Below are 19,133 nucleotides of genomic sequence, written 5' to 3'. Positions count from 1 at the left end.
AGCTCGTGCTTTCTTTCATCCATTTTATTTATTTATTTATTTTTTTTTCGTATCGTCATCTCTTGGCTTTTGTTTCGCTCGCGTAAAAGAGAAAAGAGCCTCTCTTTATATACATAGACCGCGTGCCATATAACGTGATTGCAACGTTGTTATACACGCATCAAGGGAAAATTTGGCAAATCGCTGCATATGTGCTCGAGCTTTCATAATATACAAATAGATTGACCACCGCTTCGTTATATATACCTTACGTCCTTCATTAGGAGCGATCGTTACTTTTGTGTGTGTAATCGCGAAAATAGGATAGTCCACATATGTACGTTATCGTCATCGAGATCGATTGAAATTATGCACGCAAACAGATGTTACACATACAGTGGATATCGGTTTAGCGTAACGCTGATAAAAACAGATTCGAAAGATTATATACATTTATACCGGTGATCCGTTATATAGAACGCGAGGGCGGCTGTTATATAGCAATAGTCGGTTAGACTTTGCCTGCCGGAGGAAATGAGCTTTTGTCGTTGCATCATTGGGAGGAAAAAAAAAAAAAAAAAAAAGATCAACAAACAAATGCAATAAATCGACCTGTCCATGTGCAAACTTTCAAGATCAAGTTCACGGCTGTCTGCCGCGAGATTATCCCAAGGCGGACTTACGTAATTGCAGGCTTTCACTCGTGTAGCGAGACATCGCGTTGCTGTGAATCACAATCGTGTGGATGATTTTTTTTTTTTTTGTTTTTTTGTTTTTTTTTTTTTTTGCCGATGAGATTTTCGATTCGTGTTTCTTATCATGCCACGGGCTACCGATGTCAAAAGATTCATGCGATAGGGTAAAAGTATAACATTGACAATCTATGATTGAAACGATTACTCTGTACACCGGGAAGCTAACACGCGAACTTTGCGATTATAGTAGCCAATTGCGTTTGATTCTGATAATTCTCTCTTTAAGTCTGACAAGTTTCTTTTAGTATTGGACTGCCTTGAAACTCTAAAAAAAAACTTGTGACCGAAGCTTCGCCTAAAATACCTGCTTTGCTGAATAATCATCGGAATGTTGCACTCATGCAGAGCTTTTTTTTTTACAGAAAAACAAATTGGAAAAAGCTCGCAAGCTCCGCTGAATTTTGAGAAGCGATTGGCTTCGTGTTATTAGATGGAAATAATCTGCCGTTGAATAATTTTAGATTTCCCAGAGTCGTGTAAGTACAGTAGTAGGTATACACCGAGGCCGCAGCCGAGCCACCAAAAATACCACCCATGATAACCCCTCCTCGAGTGGGAAAGCAAAAAAAAATCCATCGCGTCGGGGTCAATTGAGTAGAATCGGCTGCGTGAGCTCACAAATTGGCCAATCAATAATATTCAACGATCGTTAATTCGCGGGATGCTTGATGAGGCCCGCAAAAAACCCCCGAACAATCGTCATCACTCGATACCCCCCAATAGACGATCGTGCATATAGTGATGAATTAAATAAACCGATCGCGTCGAGGCCAAGACGAATCTCTTCGACATAGGGAATTGTTTAGAAAAAGGCATACACGTGTATTATGTCCAGAACGTCATAACAAATATTTGTTGCTCAATCGTAAATCATCGATAAACGTTACCGGGAAATTGCTGCCCGTCTCATCGCGTAAGCTATTACAAGAGTATAGGTGTATCAAAACCGCACGGATAAGAGACGGAAACCCCAATACGCGGCGGAGTTTGTATACTTGCACGACTGCTCAATGTTTACTTTCTTGCCTAGCGTCAAACGAGTCACGTTAAAACCGTACATAATTAATGGAAATTTCGTAAACACGTTTGTTGTCGTACCCCGAAAGCTCGAGCGGATAAAAAAAAAGGGTGTTGGACAAAACGCTTTTTTCGGGACTCCCGGGAAACCCAGCGGATATATTTCACTTTTGCGTACAGAGATGAAAATAAAAAAATAAAAAAATAAAAACAAAAAACCGAAGAGAACGAAGCGAATAAAAAATAAAAGCTCACTCGGCAGCTTTCTTTTGAAACGAAATTCCGGTGTTCTCCTCCTCACTAACTCTCTGTATACGGCAAACCAAACGCAAAGCAGGTACCTACAACCCCTTTAAGTAAGTATAGGTACAAACACGCGAAAACAAAACAAAAGAAAGAGAAAAATAAGTCACATTGTCGTGAGTCGTGGTATACGTATATACGCGCGCAGGGAAACAACGCCGGCCAGCCATTGGCTGGCGTACTTTGGCCAATCGTACCGGGCACGCGCCAGTGGCAGCGGCTATAAGAGCGACCCGCGGCGCCACCACCGGCTCAGAGAACCAACAGTCGTCTCTCTGCTCAACGAGAGGCGCCTCGTCGCGAATTTCGCTCCGCTGCGTACTCCCGTTACCTACAACAGAATCACGTTAGATAAAAACTGTGTAATATTAATTATAATTGCTCGCAAGAGCGTTTGGTTACGCGCCCGTTTACGTGACGTCGAAAGGGTGGCTGGCCCCTATACGGTTTTCTCTCTCGACGGGCTCGTACGCCCTCCTGGTCGACAGTGTTGTCAAGGATATCGAGCGACCAAAAGAGAGGGAGGAAAAAAAAACAACATAAAAGAGCTTGACTGGGTTACTTCCAAGCTCTCCTCGTTGTACCCCGACGCGATGTATGTGGTGCAAAACGGGAAACGCAACATTGAGGATTGTTGAGGGCAAAAGTAAAAGTGCCTTATTGGCTGTCGCATCGTTGAGTTTGTGCGCGAGTGGTGCGTTCGAGCGACGCTTCAAATAATCCAAACGACAAACAATATATGATAATCAGTGCTTCCGAACAGTTGCAAATATACGTACACACTACCCACCTGTATATATATATATATATACTCGAATAATATGGAGCTCAGCTAGTGTGGACATAGAAAAAACCATAGTCAATTTGAACTCCGAACTGCGGTTCTCAAAACCTCCGCGTCTGCTCGCCCTATAATTTATATAAATAAAAAATATTGTTACTATACTCGTAGCGCAAGAGTTCGTCTCGGGTTTAACCGAGTCGCGAACTGCTTGGGCGTAAAAACCGGCTCGAAAATTCCTACCAACGCCGCGAAAAAGCTCACGAGGCTGTACTTGAAGTACAAGAGTATGGTCGGGAGCAACGGTACGATGATAGCCATACGGCTTGTCCGCAGCAAGCTCCGGAAGCGCGAGGACCACCAGCACCATCACCACCACCACCACCACCACCATCATCACGGTTGTGGCAACAACAACAACAACAACAACAACAACAACAACATGGTCCATCCGGAGCAGCAGGAGGGCGGGGCGACTTTGCCACGCCAGTCCAATGGTCACGTCAATCGGGCCCTGGTGGCCAGCACGTTGACCCTCGACTCCTGCTGTACCAGCTCTAATCTGTCGCCACCTCCTGCCCCTTCGTTGGAAACAGCCGCGATGTCCACCGTCAATGCCATCGCTGCTCTAAACAATGGCTGCACGACGACGATCACGTCCGAACAGTGCGGCCCGGCAGACAGCGCCCAGACGATGGTGTACACGACAACGGCCAGCGCCGAGCAGTTCATTTGGCAGTTCCCGCCGCCCTATCCGCCGCCCAACACGCCCCCGCCCCAGTACACGCTCTACAACGATCAGGTTTGTACTTTTATACAATCAATCTATAAATTATTTACTTATTCATACAATCATGTTGCAATTTTTCATGCCGAGGATGCGTACTTTCATCTCCCAAAATTAACGTTTTTCGATATATTTATTTATTGATTTATCGAGTGCCTCACGCTAGATACTTATGCATTATGTACGTGAAAACTTATTTTTAGTGCCAGTGCATCCTCGGCGTGTTGTCGTCGCATGTTTTTTTCTTTTGTTTTTGGCACCTTCGAGTATATATAATATTATTGCGCGTTAAAGTCAAAAGATATATTTACAGCACAATTAATACACATTTGTATCACGTATTGCATTTTACATATACTTTTGCGTGGGTATAGGTGTAACTACACGATAAATTGTCGAACCGACGCGTATGTACAGGTATTCATAATAGAGATTTAATTGAGCACTTCCAAAAATAAGAAATACTAATTAAAGTTTAATCTTTTAAATGCGTAAAAAGAAATATGTATAAATACCAGAGCGTTGAATCATTAACAGCGTGCGTGTATAGCCGGTGCTTAAGTACATACACCGCGAGCTTGCAATCGAAAAACGTCGCAGCAACAGTTACTCATCCACTATTTGGGTATTATAAAATGTTATTAACGCATGTAATTGTATCTAGAACGGTATATACTTGGAACCAAGGCTGGCTAACGACAGCCCGGCGACAGTCGCAACGTATATTTTCTTATCTGTTAAAATACGAAACTCGATTTCGTTGACAATCCAGCGGCTGTGCTACATAGTCTGGTCGTGGTTTGTTGAAAAAAAAAAAATCATAAATAAATAAATAACTTTCTCCCTATACTGAAGAAATGATGACACTATGATGGTATCAAAAAAAAAATCTTCGAGCGCGGGGCGAAAAACAATAAGGAACTTAAAAAAATTGTCGATAGTTGGCATCGCGTGTACGCTAAAGGTACTTTGGCATGTATACGTACTTATGTTTCGTAAAAGCGCCTGTAATCATTATCATTACCCCCGCGTTGACGATACATCAGCAGTTGGTGCAACCGACTTTTGCGGCATACGAAAAAAAAGCAACTCTCGTCGGTGCAGTTAAATTAAAAAAAAAAAAAAAAATTATTAATTCTTTCGTCCACGTGTGACACCTATATGCATGAAATATGCACATGAAATATCCAACCATGTGCAAATATAACGGACACGTGCGCGCTCCCCCCCTGAGATGTATACACACACGCGTGACGATTCAAGGCCATGAGCGGAAGGGGCAACAATAACCACCAAACGGGAGATCCTCAGAGTCGGCTCGAAAAAGACCGCGTGCTTTCCTTTGATTAACAGTGCCCGCGTACGCGACAAATTGGCCCGATACACGGGCAGATCGATCAAGTGGATCAAGTTCGGCTTCGACGGTCCCTTACTCGTAAAGCTCGGCTACATATACGCCGTCGCGGCTCAATTAATCCGAGCTTTTTACGGCATAAACCTCCCCAGAGGAGTGGAACAAAACAACGCGTATACCATTCGATTAATTACATCCAACATTTCGTTTCTCGGTTGTGTGTTGGCGCGTGTGAAAAATCATGCGGGGAAAGTCGAGCTTGCACAAAAGCCACTTGGATGGGTTTCGCGAGGGGGGGCGAAAAATCAGCTCCATCCGATAAATATTCGAGAAAAATAAATTTTCCTCGTACGCGCGTAATACACACACACACGTATGTGCACACTTTGTACCAGTTGAGCAAATGAGCAAAGAAAACAAGCAACTTTGGAACAGACAACAAAACGCAAGAAGATGAGGAGGATACTTGTGTGTGTATCCAATCGAATCGCAAAATAATGTACTTATGTTTATTTACCGTTGCGCGTATACTAATGTGCATTATTTCGCTTCCGATCCGGCCAACCGTATGCACCGCAGCTTCGGCATCTGGTTGTAATAATTTTTTTTTTTTTTTTTTTTTTTTTTCTTTCAATCGAGTAGTTGAAGCGAAAATGTTTGAAATTGGTACGAGTTGTTTATTATTATTTTTTCCTTCTGTATAAATAGGCTTACCTCATCTCGATTACGCCAAGGCCTTCGTATAGTTTTTACTTTTTTAAAAGCGTACTCGTGTAAATGCAATACAGATATGTGTGTTTGTCCATAGAGAGGAAATTACTGTCTCCGCATCGACTCGTATATCTATATTACATATACGGTATGCACCGACGCGCAATTTCAACTATCGTAATTTATCGATATACCGATACACGTCAGGGTTACCAACTGTATTCCATCTCTCGCCGTTTGGATTGAATTTATTATATATACAAATCGTTAACGCGTAATTTTCATTTGTTGTTGTAGTGACATTTGAATTGCTCGTCGTGTACACACGTGCGCGCGTGCGCCCGCGAGGCAGCAACAGTGTAAGGTCGCGGGAGCGTCGCCAAGGAACGGAACAAGCGAGAAAAAGAGAAGAAAAAAAAGTATACATATATTTAATCAATCGGCAACGTTGCCGGCGCGTCACGCACATTATAACCCAAACTTATACGTATAAACGGCATGCTATACATAGGCACGTTATATACGTACACCAAGTCTGCTCATGTAGACGCGCGTCGGCGTGTGTTGGTGTAGACACCAGGTACTCGGCCAAATGTCTAAAAAAACTCGGCTCAAATGATCGGTAACGCTTTTAGTTTTCACCATCAGATCTCGAGCAACGAGTACCGCACATGGGAAAACTTCATCCCAAACTGAGCAACGGTTAATGGAACGGCTGATAAATCCTACTGGTACATTTTCACCAAACTCGGGGCTTAATTTATTGCCATTCCTCCTCCCAGAGGGTGTGCCGAGCAAAAAATCTCCATCTCGCGATTTTCCAAAGACTTTTACGTATATTATGAACGCAGAGAGGGAGAGAGCCGCTATACATAAACAGACACGGGCGAGCTTGCGACGTGTGAATTCCTCTTTGGCACCGTCTCGTTTTCTCACTACATAAGTAATACATACACCACCTAAACGTATGTACGTATATATACATATACATATATATATATATATATATATCGAGTTCTTCCCTTCGTTGTGTGTATATACCTACTTATCTCTCCTCATCAGCAGCGTTGGTGGCCGCCACCGGTGTTGTGACATCGTCTCACCGTTTTACGCTCCACTTATCATATATGGCCCACAGATTTTGTATGTACACGCACCTTCTTGCGATGATCGATCATCACACCTTCGGCTACTGATGTTCTCGGCATCCCTTCAACACCTCGAAGGGAGGGAAAGGGTATACCTATACATGATACTCGTGACAAGAGATAAGTATGTAGGAACCGTGTACGTTGTACTTTTTTTTTTTTTTTTTTTTTTTTTATCTCGAGGAGAGCTTGCGTTTCTCATCCATTGGTGGTAGATCACGTATGCATGTATAATTATGTACATGGTTGGTGCACATTAGTCCTTATTCAATTAAGCCATTAGGTTCAAGGGCCGCGAGCCGGGTTTCGGCCACGGTGCTCTCCATTTGCAAAACGAGGGCACACCGATCGATCGCAAACCACTGTTTTTTTTTTTTTTTCTTTTTTTTTTTTCTTGTTTTTTCTTCCTTCTTTCTTCATTTTACCTCGTTCTGCCGTATAATTATGTATACTTACAGCTCGTCGCAAGCTCGTATACGAGCCATCGGGGCCTATGCAGATAACCGTATGGAAATAAATGTGGGTTGTTTTTTTCCTTTGATTTTCATTTTTCCCGTGTACCTATAAGTAGCCGCAACGGCTGGTGAGTACGACCGTTTTTGTCTCTTTGCAATGGATGGATTACATCCAGATATCAACAAAAAAAAAAAAAAAAAAAAAAAAAGAGGCTAAAAAGGCTTCCTGGCGCTCGGTTCCTCTCTGCTCGATCGCAAGCTCTTTCTCGGCTCTCGCGCGAGTCACACGCAGCTTGATTTGGCTCATACGTGGCTAAGATGTATATGACATTTGGTTTCACGAAACGTGCGGCTTAGATAATTATACGTAATATCATGTACAATTTTCGTGCTCTCCGTCGAAGATGAGCTTTCATTGCATATACGGATACGTGTGCCGAAAAGCAGCCCCCTCTCGTTGTCGTACAATATACATTGCATTGCACAAAGAAAGGAAAAGAAAAGAAAGAAAAAAACGGTCATCGGAGCTTTTACAAAAGTATATGTACACGCACAACGGGGCAATCGTGAAAACGATGATTATCCTCGAAAGGACGACTATCGAGTTCTCTCGTGTGTGTGTGTATACGTAATAGATGTGTGTGCGTGTCCTAGATACGCAACACGTGAAAGCGGGAGCGAGACACGCAGATCGGTATAGTGTACAATATACACTACACGGGTATAGCGAGGGCAAGCGGCGCTCGTGTATATAACGCGACTCCCCCTTTTCCTCCATCACCGGTTCTATTAATAGTCGAGCTGCGATATTTTTGTGTGACACGTATGTGCGCTTGTGTGTACGCGCGAGTATGATGTATATACATATGTATAGGGACGCGAGCGTGAAAAAAAAAAAAAAGAGAGAGAGACCTTACCGTCTGGTCGTTACACTTTGTGCCTCTTGGTATCGGGTGTGCGTACGCGTATGGTATAAATTATTGATGAAAGCACCATCATCCGAACGATATTGTTCACGTTTCCCGGGGTTTTAAGAGCTTTTTTTCACTTTTGTTCGTTTGTTCTCAACAGTAACCAACGACGTACAAATGTATACGATCGAGTCTCCCTAAAAAGAAGGTGGACCTATATGTAGGTAATACAGATCGATAAAAGCGCTTCGTTCGGGTTGATTGTCGCGCGTAGGTGTCGTTTGGGCGTAATTGTTCAAAAACTACGCAAGTGCGGTCTACATGAAATTTTCGATCAACCAAACGATTCAGTGAGACCGTGGCGTATAGAGAGTTTTGCGGGGCAAACGTAGAAGAAGACCGGTTGGCTCTGGTCGGACTATTTTCAAATGGTTACACAACGCATTGCGGGCGGACGGGCGGTAATTCACGATCTCGGGCAAAAGCTCCGAGTGTAAAAGGAGCACTTGGTCTCCTTACCGATCTTCCAAACCGTCGATGTCCTCGACACGTGTACGTGTAACATCGTTTCTCCAAATGCAAAAGTGTGCCATTAATCGCGTTTACGAAAAAACACGAGACCGCGGCGGCGGCGATTCTCGTTAAAGTCAAAATTAACTTGGCTGTTTATAAATCGGTTCCGCGACTATCGTCTGGCGGCTCGTTTCGTCCGGACGAGCTTTTGGCCGTGGTGGCTAAACACCGCTCGATGTCTGAATTATTATTATTATTATTTTCGCTCAGTTTTTTTTTTTTTGCCTTTTCTTTTTAATAATCCACACTTGCACTCTCGAGGTTGGCTTTTCGTCGGTCGGGGGGAAAAAAAAAGTTTGAGAGACGATCCACGTATATATAGGCGCTCGTCGAGCGGCGGCCACGACAAATCAGCTCAGCTCGACTTGTTTCCTGTGTCATACCTATAGACATTGTTTGTTGTACATATATGTATATGTGCGTATCACCTTATACCCTACACGCGCCATCACCGTATCAGTCTCTCTCTCGTCTTATGGCTTATATGCAGGCCTTATAAACTCACGCTCAAGACTCCCGATACGACCGCCGGGTTGTCCCATGCACACGTAACATACAAGTAACGCACTCAACGCCTCTTTGTAACTCTTGTTCGGAAATTTACGTACGTAGGTGTATGTAGGTTCAGCGTTATATTAATAAAACGACGACCGGTAAACATATATATTTAGAAGTTGTGACCGTATAGTGTCATCGAACATAATTTTTTTTTCGGTTTGACCATTGGACCATTTTTGTATCCCATGCAAGATGTACAGTTGTCGAGTTGGTTCTTCACTTTGGAAAAACCTTCACCCTCTTCATTATCCGTATAGTGGGCGTGAACGCAAATTTTATTGTATACGTATTGTATACTTACAAATGGGCACATAAAAAAAAAAAATGTTCCCCAACACTGAGTACTCACGATAATTGTATTGGAATACGCCCGCGCTAAACAGATAAGCGTGTGTTGTATACCGATGTTGGCTCCGATTGAATATAGTCATCCCGTACCTATGTACACAGGGTTTCTAACAATTTTCTACCATCGTCATTGCCCGCGCAACATATTGGCCATCCATATATATTTATTATATACACCTACCAGCTATGGTACATATATTATACACCTATACTTACAATGGGAAAAAATGCCGGGTATTTTTCATCTCTCTCGGTTTTTCCTCGGCAACAGTGTTCGCGCCGGTTGCATTTACACAGGCGCTACCGCAACTAGTGTGCATATTATATATAAATAAGTATTCACGTTTTATGCTCTCTCTTCTTCTTCTTCTTATTTTTACACTTGTACTTCTATACGTGTGTATGGGTCGATCTTTGCGCACGTGTGTGTGTGTGTGAATTGGAAAACGAAAGAATATGGGAGAAGGAGATGATGTTCGTGTGTATAATACTTATATATGGGTACAGCACAAAAGATTAGCTCTCTAAAATTTGCCGAGCATCGGGAATGGGCACGCAACTCGACGTAGGTATATAATTATATGTATAATTTAATTATAATGTATATACACAGAGTAGATCATTCAATGATGAGATTTCACGGGTACTTGTATTATAAATTACATGCGATGATTGACCATGTAAAATCACGCAACGTATGACACAAAAGCTGATTGAGTGTAGGTTCGTCGAATATCTATACCTGTGTGTACATGTATTGTATACCCAAGAGGAAAATGAAGAAGGAAAAAAAAAACAGGAAGAGAGGGTATAAGTATGGGTAGGAAGTATGATGAGAAAAAAAAAAAGAGACATGTATACTTGTATAGGATATATACAAGCGGCACTGTGTAAACGGTGAAGCCGATCGATAAGACAGAGGGGCAAAAGAAAAGAGAGAGAAGACGAGCTAGGGGGAGAGAGAGAGAATAAATGGATGGAGTTCCATATATACATCAGCAGCAGAGGGAAGTATATAGATGCAGTGGGCTATGGCTCCCCGTAAATGATGGAGACTCAAAAGTGTTCATGTATATATGGTGGAACAGGCTCAACGTGACCGTGCATCATATATGTGATATGGTTCAATGACCAAAATGAGACTATATACGTATCTCCCTTTCTCTGCACTCGCGCACGCATATCATCGTCGCTGCGGGTGAGTGCGTGGGAAAAAGATGGATGGCAGGCCCTCGGCGTATATACGCGTGTTTTATCGATCACCAACCAACGCCATCGGAGTATATATACGTATGCACCCATACCTATATTATTATAGTGTACGTCCATATTTTATATGTATACATATACTTTGTCGACAATATTATACATAACGAAATAAAATTTCATCCCAATCGCCGGTCAAAAATCACAAAGTGGTGTGGTGGTGCTGGGGTTTAAATTTAGCGACGCCTCCTGACGCGCGGCTGAGACAAGATAGCTTTGAAAAATAATTAAAGAAACAACGCGTCACCGGCTACCTTGCGCGTACAAATATGGACCGCTCGGTTTTATAAACGCTCGCCTCGAAAATCGAGAAGGGGGCGAGAAAAAGATGCCGATCGATCGTCGTCCTGTATAGCGAACCAAAAGGTCTCCTTCAAGGGGCCAAGTCAAATCTATCGGTATACAACGTCCATCGCGTATATGGGTACACGCGATTTTTCTCCATTCCTCGTGCATTGCACTATCCATCTTATGTTATAACATGTATAGGTATAACATGTGTGTGCTTGGGGGAAAAAAAAAGAAGGAGGAGAGGAGAGAAAGTCCCTTGAGGTCCATACCTGTATAGGCACCATGTGTTGGGCACTATGAAATAAGTATGCGACACCATGAGACATGTACCTATACACATACCGTGAACGATAATCCAAAAAACCCAGGCGCAAGCACGACGGGCCGAAACTTACCCAACCACATGGTGTTGTTTCAACAATACATTATACAATACCTACTTGTGAGCGTTTTACGAAAAAATAACGAGCAAGTGAGGGGGTCCACGAAAACGGCGCCCTTCACTTCAACACTATATAGTTGATTTACGAGGTCCTCGGACACATAACTTTTTGGCACCTCGGTAGGTTGTGCATCGTGCAGGGAATGCACGCAAACACATACGCACATCCATCCCAGGTGTCATAGCTTATAGGTTCATACTTGCCAATAAATTACCATTAAAAGCTCAATTAAATCTCGGTGGTGTATATACATTAAAATGTTAAGCGTATATGATTGAATTGTATATGTGTAACGGTATTCTTTTTTTCTTGCAAATTCCAGGACGCGCTAGTACACGGGCTGTCACAGACGGACAGGCAGGGCTTCGCCAAGGGCTTCCGCAAAAATCTGGGTGGACGCTGGCGTCGCCTGGTCAACAGGAAGCCAGAGTCGGAGACCTGCGCCATACCACCGGAACTCAAGGACCAGCTCAAGACCATCTACGTTTATTAAATTCATCCGTTCTCGAAATTCCGTATCACAATTACGCATATAATATACATAATATACGACACACACACACACTTACCACGCGCTTTATATATTGTTACGTATGTAGGTATATAGACACTATTGTCATTCGTTTCGAACTTGTGATGTATACGGATGCAATGCTCGTGCGCTCAAGGGGATGCAAAATTCATGGATACGTCACTATGCCCCGAAAAACCCATAGTTCAGCTCTATAAGGACCAGGTCGTCGATTTGTTGTTATTAGTCAATAGGTTGTGCCTGTAATGTACCGTTGTAGCTTTTTATCTGTCGACAAGTGGGTTAAAACCCATGGGAATAATCGAGAGGTACGCATAACCATCAGATGCATCGTAAAAAGGGACATGGATGAATGAGCAGTTTTAACAACAAAAATGGGCCCTTCGGCACGGCTACGCAGTGTACCTATGCGTATAATATATATACTTTTTTGGCTATCATATACACAGAAACGACAAGCACTCACGCAGACACAATATACATTGACATATATAATAACATATGCTATTCTGTGCATTGAACGAAAATTGTATTTGCGCGTATTATTGTACCAGTTCAACGATCGCTGACGTTGATAGTTTATACACATATACATATAAATATGTATGCATTATATTACGTAATATTATAGTTGAAAAGGAAAGAAAGGCGATAAAAATCGTGTTTATAAGTACGCGTGCGAAGCAATGCTATGATTTTTTTGGAGGAGTGAACGACTGAATCGTAAAACTTGTCAGTTATTACACTGTTACGCTATATCATTATTATTTTGTTGTTGACGATGAATTATTAATACGTGTGTGTGCGTGTGTGTGTGTGTGTGTGTGTGTATATATGCAGCGCGTGAGAATTTAGATACCTATACCTACGCGCAAGGAGCGCGTTCGCGCGTAACTATTATCACTACTATGGCTACTATTATTATGATTACTATCGCTATTGATATGATTATATTGTATAGGTGCAGAGACACAACGAGCTATAAAAGAAAAGTAGTATATATATATAGAGAGAGAGACGCGAGCACAAGTCGTATTGAGCGTCGGACAAAGTCACAGGACGCGAATGGCCAACAACGATTTCTTGGTGCCTAAAAATAAAACAGTCGAAGCCGCGAACGCGTATGAAATACCGATGCGCGGCGCGACGTTTGTTTGCCGATGACGCGCGGAAAAAATTTCATCCGCACCAATTATTGTTATTAATTCGTCGCTCTTGGCGTCTAATTTGATCCTATCGAGCGATGGGCTTTTCATACGCATATATATCATCATTATTATTATTATACACGTACCCGCGGTGAAGAGTATACTTTCTTCAAATCAGTCAAAAACATATCAATACCAGTGCCAGAGGATGAAATTTTTTTCCGAATTATCGTACAAGGTGAAATTCATGCACGGACTAGCGCGCCACGCGAATATTTCGCAACGTGTTGGTTATTGTATTGGTCGGTTGAGAATAAAGTTTTGCACGCGCTAGTTGGCGTTGTACGAGCGGGACGATAAAAAAATGTTAGGGTATATAAAAAAAAAAAAAAAAAAAAAAAAACCAAACAAACTGTCAAGGACCGAGAAAGTGCCTTCTTTTTATTTTAAACTGGCGCGCTCGTGTCGTCGCAACTGTCGCCTTGTCGCGTGCACACATATCTATTGAAAGATTCGCTCGTATATGTAAGATTGCGGGTCGTACATTGACGCGATGCGAGATAAAACGAAAAAAAAAAATTTTTTTATTGACTGGAGATTATTTATGTCCAGTGGGCGTATTGGCGATTTTGAGTTTAAAAATTTTCTCACCCGACTCGCAACTTGTATCTTATACTCACGACTCTCATCTTCCAAAACGTAATTTACCAGAATAATATTATTTTCGAGCAAACGAGCGATGTGGAAAAAAAAAGAAAAAAAATCAATTAGTCAAAAGCTCGTTTGACGACGACGCGGCGCTGATTTGTTCAGAAAAGCCTTCATGAGACTGAAAGTGTAAAAGGGTATACGACAGCGAGCTTACATGATGAAAATTGTTGCTCTTGTGTGTACGTTTTTTGCGCATCCCCTACAAAGTTTTAAACATAAAATTTCCGTCTGATACCGAATGAACCAATTACATTTTAACAAAAGTTTTTTTTTTTTTTTTCTAACGAAAATGTCTGATCCGGGTGAAAGAATCGTGCCTATTTGTAATGGTATTAATTAATTAATGGCAATAGACAAGATTTATTGAAAATAAAGTTAAAGCTTTTGTACTTGAAAAAAATACGTTAATTATTCGTTTTAAGCGGATCAACGAAAACGATTCTTCTGCTCGGATGTGTCATTAGTATTATGTCAAAAGCTGAGATAAATAACTGTATATTTTAAGAGTTGGAGAAAAATGTGTAATCGAAATTTAACGAAAGAGAAGAAGAAAATGTGACACTCGGTGCTGCCCTTTTGGATTCTTGTGTAGAGAAAAAAAAAATAGAAGTCTCGACGCTGTTAAAACAACATTTAAATAAATCGTTTCGATTCGTGTCTTGGCAGCTCCGTTCTCACACAATCTACTATTATTCTCTCTGTAAATAAATGTAAAAAGAAGCAAATAAGGAAAATGTTCGCGTAATGTTGTTATTACTATCAATTTTTTGTTTTTTGTAAAATTCTTGTATACTACTGTAGGCAAAGAATTCTCTAATATCTTTCCAAGTATCTGTGATCGTTCTCTGTAGCTATCACCGTGAGACAACGTCGGCAGTTGTACATAGAAAGCAAAGCAAAAAATTAAAAAACAAATCCGAAAGATAGAGAAAATAAAAATAAAACGCGGTCTCGAGACGGTGTAGCCGACGAGAGTATATCAATGATCCGGAGAGGTGTGAACTCGAGAACTCTTACTAACAGTGTACGATGGCTCACATTGAGCTCAAACTACAAATACTAACCGCTCCATAGTATTTTAGTTGAATTGTTGTATCATCTGAATTATTTGCTGGTCGATTGTCGAGTAAAACATATGCAACAGAATGTGTCCAAACGTATACCGTTTACTCTTGTGTTGTCCTCTTGAAAATCTGTACAAAAACCTTTTGTCTGGATACAATACAGTTGTGTATTTTTTTTTTTTTAAATATAATATTTTTTTATTCTTGTTTTTTCCAATTTAATAGTTGTAACGCACACAAATAGATCAAAAAGAAGAAAGTTCAATCATTACCTAAAAATTACTGTATTTTTGTATGGATTTTTGATTGTGTGATCATCAGGGATGATCGACCTGTAAAACGGACTATCCTTGTCCAAATTAATTGTGTGGACTAATCGAGCGTTTTTCTTGTTTTTATTCACATAATCCTTTGAGAGTTTATAACAATACGAATGAATATATGAACAAGACAAAATGTGAATATGCCTAAACACATATCCGTTTGTAATTATAATGATTAAAACTGAACAAAGGAGCCAAACCTTTTAACTATTGTATGAACGATGATATTACAGTGTAGAACTAGTTTTGTCCCTAGTCACTTGATTAAATTGTTAAAGACCGCCTCCTTTTAGTTATTTCTTTTCTGATGTTAAAATACAACAATATCAAATAAAGTATTTCAAATGAAATTTATCAGTACATCATCATTGACAAAACCTTGTTTTCAATCCCCATAACATAACCTCCTCATACATTGAAATCTCTGAAAAACTATTTCTGGAAATTTTTGGACTAAAGATAAAAAAGATCACATTTTCATCAAACCATTTTTTCTTGCTCTAAACCATATGAAAAGCATGCTTGCCAAGAGGCATCAAACCGACAAAATGATTACCAAAAAAAAAAAACGTACCCAATGTGACTAGGTATGTGACACTATCTACTCACTTGCTTGAAACCGCGTATAATTTACAAACAATAGATCGCAATTCCAAATCGAGCTCCAATTGCTAATTTTCTTCTTTCCTGTCATGTATAATTTTGTGTATTTATTAATATAATTTATATTTTAATATAATATTAATATAAGTTTGTTTATACTTTTGGAGATCAATTTTTTGGTAAAAGATAAATTATAAATTTGCCGCAAATAATACTATCAATGTCAACTTTTCATTTTATATCTTTAAAACTAGTTGCGGCTGGTTTATAGTTCATTACATGGCTCTGCTGTAAGTATAGTAATAATCATTTGGATCAGCGCCATCTAGCGTTGCGGATTTTTGAACTAAAAAGTGGCCCTAAACTTTTGATACAGAGCAATTGAGCTCAGAGCTATTTAATCAATTATAAACCAGCCGCAACTCATGATGAAGCTATAAAATGAAAAAATTATCATATATGTGTTTTTGGCGGCAAGTTAACAATCTATTTTCTACCAAAAAACCGACCTCCTGTGTATTTATACTTTTTAAGATGAATTTTTGAGTAAGAAATAGATTGTTAACTTGCCGCCAAAAACACATGTATTATTATTTTTTTATTTTATAGCGTTATCGTGAGTTGCGGCTGGTTTATAATTGAGTAAATGGCTCTAGGGCTAAACTGCCTAAAGCTCTCCTTCAGAATTTCAGAAGCAATTTTTGGCCAAAAAAATTTCGACCGCTAGATGGCGCTGATCCAAATAATTATTACTATACTTACAGTAGAGCCATTTAATCGATAATAAACCAGCCGCAACTTATTTTGTAGGTAAGAAATATAAATTTGACATTTTCTATGCTGTTTGCGGCAAATTTACAAATTATCTTTTATCTAAAAACTGACCTCCAAAGCCATACATATTCTACTCATATTATATGGCTTATAAAATTGACTGTATTTACAAAATATCAATACTTTAGACCTTTTACCATTAACTCGTGGAAGCACAAGCAGTACAGGCCTTTAACTTCATAGTTTAAATAAACAGTTAACTTGAATTATATGTATTGTGTTACAGAAATCTTGAATAAAGATTAAATACATACGTAAATTAATCAGTTTAAAAGAGACAACTGAAGAAAAAAGGCTTAAAAAGAAGCTTAGTCACACAAAGAGTCTCTTGAGAATGGTGCATTGGATCTCAATTAATCAAAGAAGGTTGGATTCTTTGTTTATTTATAACACTAAAAATTTACTTCTCTGTAATAAATGTATTTTTTATTTAATAAAATCCAATGCACCATTCTCAAGAGACTCTTTGTGTAACTAAGCTTCTTTGTAAGCCTTTTTTCTTCAGTTGTCTCTTTTAAACTGATTAATTTACGTATGTATTTAATCGTTATTCAAGATTTCTGTAACACAATGCATATCATACAAGTTAACTGTTTATTTAAACTATGAAGTTAAAGGCCTGTACTGCTCGTGCTTCCATGAGTTAATGGTAAGAGGTCTAAAGTATTGTAATTTTGTAAATACAGTCGATTTTATAAGCCATATAATATGAGTAGAATATGTATGGCTTTGAAGGTCAGTTTTTAGATAAAAGATAATTTGTAAATTTGCCGCAAACAGCATAGAAAATGTCAAATTTATATTTCTTACCTACAAAATAAGTTGCGGCTGGTTTATAATCGATTAAATGGCTCTACTGTAAGTATAGTAATAATTATTTGGATCAGCGCCATCTAGCGGTCGAAATTTTTTTGGCCAAAAATTGCTTCTGAAATTCTGAAGGAGAGCTTTAGGCAGTTTAGCCCTAGAGCCATTTACTTAATTATAAACCAGCCGCAACTTATGATGAAGCTATAAAATGAAAAAATTATCATATATGTGTTTTTGGCGGCAAGTTAACAATCTATTTTCTACCAAAAAACCGACCTCCTGTGTATTTATACTTTTTAAGATGAATTTTTGAGTAAGAAATAGATTGTTAACTTGCCGCCAAAAACACATGTATTATTATTTTTTTATTTTATAGCGTCATCGTGAGTTGCGGCTGGTTTATAATTGAGTAAATGGCTCTAGGGCTAAACTGCCTAAAGCTCTCCTTCAGAATTTCAGAAGCAATTTTTGGCCAAAAAAATTTCGACCGCTAGATGGCGCTGATCCAAATAATTATTACTTCTTACAGTAGAGCCATTTAATCAATTATAAACCAGCCGCAACAAATTTGACAGATATAAAATAAAAATTCGACATTTGTTTATACTGTTTGCGGCAAATTTACAAATTATTTTTTATCTAAAAACTGACCTTCAAAGCCATACATATTCTACTCATATTATATGGCTTATAAAATCGATTGTATTTACAAAATTACAATACTTTAGACCTTTTACCATTAACTCATGGAAGCACAAGCAGTACAGGCCTTTAACTTCATAGTTTAAATAAACAGTTAACTTGTATGATATGCATTGTGTTACAGAAATCTTGAATAACGATTAAATACATACGTAAATTAATCAGTTTAAAAGAGACAACTGAAGAAAAAAGGCTTAAAAAGAAGCTTAGTTACACAAAGAGTCTCTTGAGAATGGTGCATTGGATTTTATTAAATAAAAAATACATTTATTACAGAGAAGTAAATTTTTAGTGTTATAAATAAACAAAGAATCCAACCTTCTTTGATTAATTGAGATCCAATGCACCATTCTCAAGAGACTCTTTGTGTGACTAAGCTTCTTTTTAAGCCTTTTTTCTTCAGTTGTCTCTTTTAAACTGATTAATTTACGTATGTATTTAATCGTTATTCAAGATTTCTGTAACACAATACATATAATTCAAGTTAACTGTTTATTTAAACTATGAAGTTAAAGGCCTGTACTGCTTGTGCTTCCACGAGTTAATGGTAAAAGGTCTAAAGTATTGATATTTTGTAAATACAGTCAATTTTATAAGCCATATAATATGAGTAGAATATGTATGGCTTTGGAGGTCAGTTTTTAGATAAAAGATAATTTGTAAATTTGCCGCAAACAGCATAGAAAATGTTAAATTTATATTTCTTACCTACAAAATAAGTTGCGG

At 39.3% G+C, this 19,133-nt stretch overlaps 1 protein-coding gene across 4 annotated transcripts in view; it reads left to right on the top strand.

Moving 5' to 3' along the window:
• The window catches only part of LOC106643267 (uncharacterized), a 125,945-nt gene extending 110,137 nt beyond the window's left edge, over window positions 1–15,808 (top strand). For all 4 annotated transcript variants that reach the window (XM_089589306.1, XM_089589307.1, XM_089589309.1 and 1 more), the window contains 2 exons: window positions 3,172–3,637; window positions 12,003–15,808. In XM_089589306.1, coding sequence (XP_089445432.1) covers window positions 3,172–3,637; window positions 12,003–12,173 — 637 coding nt within the window. In that variant the 3' untranslated portion in view covers window positions 12,174–15,808. The remainder of the gene's footprint in view (window positions 1–3,171; window positions 3,638–12,002) is intronic.
• The last annotated feature ends 3,325 nt before the right edge of the window (window positions 15,809–19,133 follow it).

Source organism: Copidosoma floridanum, unplaced genomic scaffold (assembly GCF_036245765.1).
Source record: "Copidosoma floridanum isolate Cflo_tuat_1 unplaced genomic scaffold, Cflo_Japanese_pri ptg000009l, whole genome shotgun sequence".
Lineage (NCBI taxonomy): Eukaryota > Metazoa > Arthropoda > Insecta > Hymenoptera > Encyrtidae > Copidosoma > Copidosoma floridanum.
This window is presented reverse-complemented; position numbering and strand designations above follow the sequence as displayed.